This window comes from Anopheles aquasalis, chromosome 3 (assembly GCF_943734665.1).
Source record: "Anopheles aquasalis chromosome 3, idAnoAquaMG_Q_19, whole genome shotgun sequence".
Lineage (NCBI taxonomy): Eukaryota > Metazoa > Arthropoda > Insecta > Diptera > Culicidae > Anopheles > Anopheles aquasalis.
Genome location: NC_064878.1, coordinates 58,298,641 through 58,308,548, shown reverse-complemented (window position 1 = coordinate 58,308,548; position 9,908 = coordinate 58,298,641). Strand labels below are relative to the sequence as shown.

Below are 9,908 nucleotides of genomic sequence, written 5' to 3'. Positions count from 1 at the left end.
AACAAATGGCATGCACCGCAAGGGATGATGACTACTGCTGCTGCTGCTGCTGCTGCCACTGCTGTGAGCCGGGAGCCGGTTTCGGCGGGAGTGCGTTTGTTCTTCCGAGCATCCGAAGCTTCACATGTTCGCGGTGCTCTGGGGCAACTAGCAGCAGTAGCAGCAGCAGAGCAGTCAGTCGGTGGTGCAGTCGTCGGCACACAAGCAGCAGCAGCACAAGTAGCAGCAGCAGCGTGGCAGTGACGATGTGCAGTCGGATGTGCGCGTACGTGCGACGGTTGGCACTGGTCGGCTTCTGCATCGTGGCATTCAGTGTCTTCTGGTGGTGCTTCTTTTGCAGCATCTACGTGGTGATGTTTGGTGATGCGATGCTGTCGACGGTGGTGGCGGCCAGCAGCAGCAGCAGCAGCAGCAGTGGTTCAGCAGCCGTGATGGGCTCTGCACGATCGTTCCAAGCGCACCATCAAACCGATGACGGTCGTCACTTTGGTGCCTCGTGGGCTTGATCTCACCTCGACTGTAGCTTTGAGTGATCGCGAACCCCTTTTTTGCGAAAACTATTGGGTGAAAGTGCGTGAATTTCGAAAAAAAGTGTCGAGTGCTGCAGGTGTTAAAACCCAAATCGTGTCCCAAAACCTTCGGAGTGCGTGCATAAAGTAGTGTGTCACCGGCAACCGGACCGGCAGATTAAACAAACCAACACAACCGGGTGCCTGTTCGCCGTCCGGAACAGCGATAAGCATCGTCGTGATCGTGGAGCCCAACGAACGTGGCGAGCGTGATCCCCGGGGGCGCGCGATTTTGCTCGATTGCGTTCGCGATCGCGCTTGCGGCGCAGATCACCCACCCGGTGGGAACGACGGAACGGAAGAGGACGAGATAGAGAGAGAGAAAAAAAAGGATCTCGCCCGGTTGAAGCCACGGCAAATGAAGTTATTAGGAGGAAAGCAATAATCATCGTCTTCACCGTCGCCGTCATCATCATTTTGCGTGTTTTGCGTGTGAGCGTGTCGTTTGCTCTCTGTCTTTCTCTCTTGCGGTTGTTTCCGTTCCCGAGTGTACGTTCTTGTTGGGAAGGTGTCGTGAACTTGTTTTGTTAATGGAATTTACTTTCCGTTTGTTGGTTTGTTGGATATTGTTTTCACATTAACGTTGCCCTGGCGTGGCAACAAGCGACTTCCAGCGGCTTCAGCGAGCCGGTTTGCGATTGTTTCGCTTGAAATGTAAGTGTTCATTGAGGGTTTGATCGAGCTAGATTGATGTAACTGTAGTGCAATTGTATGTTGATTTCTGTTTATAATGTTCTGAATCGGTGCCTAATTTATGTTCTTTCATGTTTATTTGAGACTTGCGTAATTTTGTGACTAGTTTTTCTTTTTGGCGAATGAAATATCAAGTGTTTTGTGAAGTGATTTGATGGTCCTTTTCCTGAATAAATTAAAAGATTTTTTATAGTGTTTCCTCTTTTAAAATATAATATTAAAAACAATGACCAACGGATTGCTGACTAACTACGCTTTAGAACCGAGGAATAGGACAGAATGCGAATAGTTCTAGCACCGCGTATGTTAATCTGTTTCGACAGTTTACACACAGTTTTCGACTGTTTTACATGTTCTGTTCAAGTTTTTTAAAGCTTTTCCTGTTATTCACACGGAACATGTAAAAGAGAACGATGAAATGCCAATTGCAATAGATAATTCACACAAAGCCCCGGGTATCGTTAGTGAAACTCATCCATGAAAATCAAATGTTGCTTACCAGCACTCACGGCTAGAGCTGAGGGGGGTACTCTAACAAAAAAAAACCTATCCTGAACATGCAGAAACAAGTGCTGAGCAACGGATAATCGTAGTTGCACAGGCTGCTAGTAACGATGACTCATCGATAGCCGGCAGAGCATCGAATCAATTGATAATTGGTAGCGAAACAGCGCTTTCGATACTTGTTAGGATGGCATGCAAAAAACAAACGATGAAATGTAAATGTGTAGAGGGTAGTTTGTTTGCGCTTTTTGTGTTTTTTGTTAACTCGAGAACCACCTTCAGTGTGGAGTGGAGCGGAGTGGCGCGTCAGAGATCAGGTGCCGGGTATCGAAAAATTTGAAACCAGATACGGCGAGCATATGAAACTTTAATATACTCACCGACCGGACATTGAGTGCCTTTTTTATGGTGGTATATTTTATGGCCAGCGTTTGGATGGACCCCTCCTCCTCCTTCTGCGCGGGGATGGGAAGCCAATGATTTGCATTCGAGCCTGTCGATGGAAGCCAAACCGATACCGATCCGTCCGTGGTGGTATCATTAAAAACTCGCACTCGCCCAGTCTTTGCACAACGGACCGTTCCCCGAAAACTGCATCACGGCACGGTGTACACCGTTGCATACCACGCTTGATTGAAAAATGAATAGCACTCGTCCCCACCGTCGGGGAACGCTATGATCCTGTTTTGGATTAACGGAGCAATGTGGGGGCTTCGCTGCGTTGGAAGAAGAATGAAGCAAGCGACCGATTATGTCCAAATGCGGCGGGCTCACTAGGCGCTTCGATCGCGCTTCTATGCGTACCGTATGCGAACGCACCCGGCACTAGGTTCGCCCGGCTAATCAGACGGTTTTGGATTTGATAACCTTCGTCGCTTAAGCGGCTGACGACGCGATTAGCGCAGGACAGGCAATCGTTAATCGTGCAGCCAGTGCAGCCAATTAGTCGATCTTGGGAATGCATCTTAACGGTGCGCGCGGGGCACTGTTTTATATCCTTTCAACGATGGATCCGTCCATAAACCTTCGGCGGTCCCATACATCGATTACGCTTGGATCAGCCACGGAATCGTCGCGGTGAGACGCTTCTCCGATCCGTTCTTCCGGCGCTGAACGCTCGCCCGCGTTGGCCAATTATCGGCAAATTGGCTTGGCCACACACATTCTCCTCCTCTGTCCCCTCTGTGTCTCTCTCTCTCGCTTTGGTGAGGCCAGTTGAGGCCCAATTAATGGCTCTCGAAGGTGCTCATGGGACCGGGATCGCTCATGTGCTGTGTAGCGTGTAGGATGCGTAGGAGTTTCGCAATGATCATGATCGCCTCCCCGGGCCTGGGTTAGGGTGATGTTACCGGTTTGAAGATGCAACTGAAGCTCGTATAGCGTTCAACGTAGGACTACGGCATGGATGATTTTAATGAACTTTACACTCTCGTCGGATTCCCGGGAAACCCCGCTGGCAGTAGGATGATAATGAGTGTGTATCAGGGGGGTGCACGCGGAGCTGGTGAGGGTGTGTGTATGTGTAGGTATCAGAGCGTACACGCTCCGGATGTGGATGGAGATGGAGATACCCCGGTCCATGGTGCGTCCTGATTGCCAGTGATGAACTTCTCGAAATGGGTTTGTAATTGAAGATTAACTGATTGACTTTGCTGTCGTTATAGCAATGTAATGAAGCAGCTTAATTTACGAGAAGGAATGAATTTTATAAGAGCTTAAAATGATTTTAGACTTGCTGTAGCAGACAAAAGATTTAAACGATTTTTTTTAAATCGATCAGTAAGCGACGAACCTCTTCTCTTTCTGCTGCTGCAGTCGTTGTTACCGAGGCGATACGTCCTCTTTATTTTCAAATAGACTTAGTAATTTGTAACATTACCAATTTTTTAAACGATGCATTTATTATGTTCTCTTTATGAAACATCATTTTCTGCTGCACTTAAAGATGCGCTGGATGATTTTTCTACAGCAAACGTTTGCATATTTTTTTTGTTATCTCATACTTTTTATTTTGCTAGATTATTGAGTATGAGTAAAATATCTTTAGCTTGAAATAATGAAAATAAAGAAAACCCCTTTTAGCAGACAGTGTCTTTTATTGCGAAGGAAATGATGTAACTTTAGAATCATATACCATCGAAACAAAGAGTTTCTTGAGATTCTTGAGAACCCCTTGGTTCATACTGCAGGGTGAATGTATTCCTTTTATTCTCAACAGATGCAAACTGTTTGGTTCTAATTAAAATTACTGTCTGTTTGGTGCGCTATTATCAATTTGATCTCCCCATTGCTTAAACCCATCCAGCTCGATTGCTAGCTGAGCTGCTTTATGTTATCATAGTAGTCTTGTGGGTTGTTTCAATTGTCCAAGCTTGGGATACACTGTTAGTAAAATCTGTTGCAGTCGCCTTACCCTCGAGATTAATCTACTTCGCGGCACTGGAAACGGATAACGAACCCAAAACAAGTCCCCCGTGAGTAAAGAGTAAAAGGGATTTTCCTCTTAGATCAGCTCTTCGCCTACTACCCGGTCTACTGCTGCGTCTAAAAGCTACTTCTGCAGCAAATACACCAACAAACCGTTTGCAGAGAAACACTCTCTTCCCCGAGCGCACATGCGTTTCCATTCATTACGCGGAACAGTAGGGCGCGCGGATTTTTTTTCCCTATTTTTGTTTCGTCTCGCGCTCACTGTCGCTGCATTTGAATCCCGTGTAGTTCGTCACGGTGCCAAGTGAATATACCTACCTACGGTGAACCTTCGATACCGCAGGCAGCTTCATCTCATCAGCCCTAAAGATGGCAGACTGGAGATGGAAGAAAGTAATTAAAATTTATGTGTGTCTCACCACATGAAGCCGCACAGGGGCGATAGGGCTCGCTGAATAGAACCGACTCGTTTTATGTGTGCGTGTTTGTGTATGGACCAACGAACCAACGAGAATATGAAAGCACGACAACGAGCTCGACGTATATCCTTTTCGCCCCATGAGAGACACCAGGCGCCGAGGCCGGGGGTTGGTTTAATGTTTATTTTTCACTTTCGGTTGCGACAGGATGTCTCCCCGCTGGGTGCACTAAGAAATGCACATTAAGGATGCAAAAGCAGAAGAAAAGATGCCTCATGAGAGGGCGGTGGGGATGGTGTGGGTCGTTCATCGCTTTCATGCCTTTTTTTTCTTCTTCTAACGTTGCAATGTGGGGTCCATTTGCTGCAAAACCTTTCCCACTCCCACTGGTTGCTGTTGTTGCTTTGAAAGACGCACTTCGTGGAACGGATGTCCTCCTCTCCTGAGTCCTGCGCAATCATCCAACGACGACATTATCCGTTTCACTTCACGCGATGGGTTGTTGGGAGTGAAAGGTTTGGCTTGTCTCAGCCCAACAAGCAGCAAGCATTCGGCTTGATGAGCGACCGAACGACTGTTAAGCTGAAGTGCTCTGCCGGCGAGCCGGTCCATTTAGACCCGTGACGAGTGTCGAGTGGTTGAAAAACGTTTTCCTTCTAAACGGCACCCGGAGAAGGATCTAGAGCTGTGGGTGCTTTTGCTTCCTACCTACCTTAAGCAAGGCTCCATTCATGAGGGCATCGGCCATTGAAGGAATTCGCATATTGTACTGCCACACTCTTGCCTCTGTTCCTGTGCAATCTCTCTCTTTCTCTAGACGTTCCTTTTAGCTCTGTTCCATTACATCTCACCTTCTGTTAAACGTATAAGTGCGTCTGGATGATTCATCTATGCTTAGAGACCATCCATCGTCTAGTATTTACCACCGAATACATACATCGAGGAACCTTACAATGAAACCATCTAACCAGCGACATCATCTTCGCATACAGAAGGAAGAGTGATGCAGCAACCGTTCGAAAACCTGTTCGATGACCACCGCCAGATCCATCATGCCGCTAGTGCGCTGACTTGTGCTTTACGGTGGCCACACCACAAGAATGAAGCGAACAAAGCGAATCGTACACCCCGCACCGCATGCTGATGCGATCGAACAGACGAACGAACCAGGCACGGAATGCTCGCTCGCCGGTCCGTTGTTCCGTTGGTCCGTTCGATCGCGCACTCGCTCACCATTTATGGGAACTCGCGGGTCTCTTGGTGGTGGTGCGCGGTGGTGGAGAGCGAGTCGGCGAGTCGCCAAGATCCGTGGAGGGATCGAGACCACCCTGGCTGAATAATTTTGCCCTCCGACGACGTCGACGAGGACGCTCGTAGCCTCAGGAGATGCGCTGGACCGGGTCCGGTCCGTTCGCACGGCCAAGGTGAAGGTGCAATTTGTGGTAAAGACAGAGAGAGAGAGAGAGAGAGAGAGAGAGAGAGAGAGAGAGAGAGAGAGAGAGAGAGAGAGAGAGGTGGAGCTTGCAGCTGCACCAGCAGCATAACTACCGATCGAATGCTGCGTTTGCCAGTGGAAATTTTTAGAATGAAAAAATATCGCGAGGTCGCCGGTGCACAGACCCAACCGTGAGTTGCTGGTGCTGGTGGTGTGAACAAATGGGGTTGCCGGGTCAAAAGGAATCCCTTCTACTAGTCGGTTTACGATAAATTACGATCGCATACACCAGCCCAGTGCGGTTGGAAGCTATTTTTCAACAAAAATGATCATCATTTTGATTTTAGATAAAGAAGATGATCGGTTCATCGATCTGTTGCTGCGCTATGCGATTGCAATATTCTTTTTCTTGGGCCGAAGCATGATCTTCGAATTGGCTCTAACAGTCGTAAGCACTCAAAGAACATTCTTTGATATGACAATGAGCAATGGCAATGAGAACATTGCGGGGGATTCTTTGGTTTTGTGATTGCAGAAGCATTCCTTCTGTGAAACGGGGAGGTTAGTTTGCAATCGCTCATGCTCAATTAGCATTTCAAACGCATTGCTGCGGATAAGTAAATGGAGGGGAAAAAAATGTAACAATTCCAAACCTCACCGTCCGCCGTTTGTTTGCTCTCTCTCTGTTCTGTTCTGTTTGTTCTGTTCGTTCTCTTCGATCGCACGAGTCGTTAGCGCAAAAGTAAACCTAATTACATCCCCTCACAGTCGCTCTACATGCTGGTTGATTTCCACGCAGGAAAAGGAAAACTTTGGGGCCTGGGAATTCGCCGGCAACAGAGACAAAAGATACGATACGACGATTAAAGAGGGAGAAAGAGAGCACGTACTGCTCGTGGGGTTACGACAATTGCTCCCTGTCGCCGCTTTGGGGAGCAAATGGCAATGGCTGGCTGGAGTCAAACGAAGGCAGCACGAAAGCAGAACGTAGAATGAACGAAACTCTCCCTTGGAGTACATTTCTTCATGCGAGGATGTTGCATGCATTCAATATCCGCGCTGAAAGCAGCCAAGGTACGGTGGAAGGGGGGCGCACAAGAGTTATGCTTCGCCATTTTCCGTTAATTGCACGTTGGCTGCGATGCGATGCCATAAATTCGTACATTTCCAGTCTTTGGCTTCCTACTTTGTGGCTGGCTTTTCCTCCCCTTTCCACACTGGCGTTATCTATCCTGTTTTACATTCTGCCTGTTATTTGCATTGAAAATTGTTTTTATCTTTGTAACGAACGCGTGCACACAGATGCTACAGGTGTAAGTGTAAATCAAACTAGGCAGGATGGTGTTATCGGTTAGGATCGATTTTGATTAGGCCCCGCCGTGTGTGTTGATACCGCCCGCAGTCCGACCATCCGATAAGGTGTGTGATTCTAATGAGCATATCATTGGTGTCGGACTTGGCATCGCCGGGCAGTGATTGACAGCTGTGATGGCTATCGCCCCGATTGTGCTCTCGTAGACAAAGCCGGTGGGGTTCGGTGCGGTGGTTAGGATCGTTGCTCACATTCATTCGATCAGACCGACCTGTTTGTAACCTAGAAACGGGATCACAAAGTATGTCAGTCAGCTGCCTGAGCCTGAGATGAGCTGCTTGTCAGCTTGTAAGACAGGTGACCTTGTATCTATTTGATCTTCTGTGCATCTATTCCGGAATAATCAGCATTACTTTTGCTTTGTGTCAGCACCAACCACCAAACCACTATTCTAGATATGGTGGGCATGTTAAATTGTTTCTATTAAGTGAAATTTATTACAAGAAACTTAATTCATTATAAGGCACCCCAACATTCCATTCCATTTATTAATTATAATTGAAATCAATCAATTGAATGTAGAACCCTTAGTTTAAAAGGAATGCTTTGTAAAACGTTGATTAAAACAGAAGTCAGAATGATAGAAATATTCCTACAATTATCGTGTATGAATCATTAAATAGGAATTAATATTTTTATCGAGCTATTGATAAAATAAATCAACCAAAAAGAAAAATTAGGAAAGCATCTCATCCTCGATGAACCGCACACAACCTGGCATGGATTTATTTCAAAAAAACCTTCATTACGGTCGCTCAAATAAGTTACAGTTACAGAGTAAATAGTGTACGAAACACCAGCCATCCCAAAAACACAAGCTGGCTAAGAAATGAAATCTAGTGAAGGTTCCAGGGCCAAATACCGCACTGCGCGCACACTGGCTAGCTCCTGCTGCTGGAGCTCTTGCTTGTTGCTGCCGTATCATCCGTTTGCTTCTTTGTGGATTTGCGATCCAGAGTAACTCCGGATATCACCTCGCTATCGTCATCCTCGAACCGAAACACGGGATAGCGGGGCGCAAACACCAGGGTTCCGAACGATGGTGGATCGTCATCGTCCTCGATCTGTACCTCCGTACGATTGGACGACTGCTCAAACGTATGTGGAACTGTTTGAGAAGAGAAAGAGAGAAAAAGAAAGACGAAATAGATTCGTAGATTCGCTTCCGAATGCGCTTCTTGGCGTTTACTCATGAGAGATTGTATGCTGGTGTGCTTCTTGGGTCCTGCAGTCCCGGCTGAGGAGGCAGAGGAGGAGGGTACGAAGTGTGACTCCACGATGGACGCTCGCTGTTGCGTTCGGTTGAGCTTCATCAGCGGAATGGTACCGATGGTGATGGGTATCCGGACCCGGGGGCTACTGGCCATGCCGAGCACCTTCGCCACCACCTCGACGTAATACTCGAGCCGTATGATCGTATCACTCCGGGTCGGTGGTTCCGGTGGCACCAGAAACCGCCGCTCGTACCCTGCCGACGATTTGCTGTCGACGCCACTGCACTGAAACTTGGCGAGCGTACAGCGCACCACCTTGGTCTGCTCGTGAGGGCACTTGCTGCGATACAGGACCTGACGGCGAAGTTTGAGTTTCACCTCCGCAATGCACTTGTTGCTCCGGTTCGAGATGTCGACGGTGGTAAGGATGAACTGGCCCGGCACGTATCCGGTCATCGGCAGTAGCACGTTGATGGTGAGTGGATCCGACCGGCAGGGGCCACAGTTGAAGTGTTTGATCTGTTCCTGCACCACTGCCACGTTCAGCGGTGGATCGAGCGTGTTCAGATTCAGCTGATTGACGACGGTGAATGCGATCTTGTAGGTGAGATCGAACTTCCACGGTCGCTGCAGTACGAGCCGAACCGTGTAGCGGATGTAGCCGTAATCACCCTCGAACGATGTTGGCAGCGTGTCGGGCAGCAGGAGCGAGAACCGGTACAGATGCCGCTGGGCAGGCAGATCGATTGGTTCATCTGCAAAAGAAGAAGAAGAAGAGGGGCAGTGACGACCAGTGAGCCCTTGTGAGTTCTTGTCCGCTGCGTTGCGTACCCGTTTCCGAGCGCAGAAAGTCCACGGTATGGGTGAGGTAGTCTTCGCGTCCACTGAATGGGATCGTCGTACCGGTACCGTAGGTTTCCGTCCATCGTACGCACCCGACGCCCGTGATCTTTAGCTGAACTCCTGCAACCAAAGGGATATCGGCCAAAAACACACCACCAGTCCATTAGTGCGCAACGAGAGATACAATTAGGCTGATGACCGCACAATGACCGCACTACACACTCCAATGGCGTACCTTTCACCTTCTTCGGCTTCGATGGCGTAAGATCGACCGTACCGGAGAGCTTCTGGCCGGCGAAAAACACATCCTGGGAGTTACCGTCGAGCGTGATCTTGCAGACCGTTGCCACTGCTGGTGCCATGTGCAACCTTTTGGATCCAACTGGATCTTACTATGTGCCTCGTACCTGTCCGTGGATGCGGCTAACA

General features: G+C 48.3%; 1 protein-coding gene across 1 annotated transcript; it reads right to left on the bottom strand.

Annotated features, from left to right (window-relative positions):
• Positions 1–8,114: 8,114 nt before the first annotated feature.
• LOC126574804 (arrestin domain-containing protein 17-like) lies at positions 8,115–9,908 on the bottom strand. The gene is made up of 4 exons (XM_050235188.1): positions 9,715–9,908; positions 9,468–9,599; positions 8,612–9,391; positions 8,115–8,530 (listed from the first exon to the last, which is right to left on the bottom strand). Exons 1-4 carry the CDS (start codon positions 9,839–9,841, stop codon positions 8,304–8,306), a joined length of 1,266 nt encoding a protein of 421 aa, XP_050091145.1. The 5' UTR covers positions 9,842–9,908; the 3' UTR covers positions 8,115–8,303.

What these genes read in the sequence shown, in the direction of transcription:
- LOC126574804 (XM_050235188.1), bottom strand. Translation starts at nt 9,841, where the DNA reads ATGGCACCAGCAGTGGCAACGGTCTGCAAGATCACGCTCGACGGTAAC. An exon ending in GAAGCCGAAGAAGGTGAAAG is followed by an intron (nt 9,600 to 9,714) that starts GTACGCCATTGG and finishes CTTTGGTTGCAG; the next exon opens with GAGTTCAGCTAAAGATCACG. An exon ending in CAGCATACAATCTCTCATGA is followed by an intron (nt 8,531 to 8,611) that starts GTAAACGCCAAG and finishes CTTCTCAAACAG; the next exon opens with TTCCACATACGTTTGAGCAG.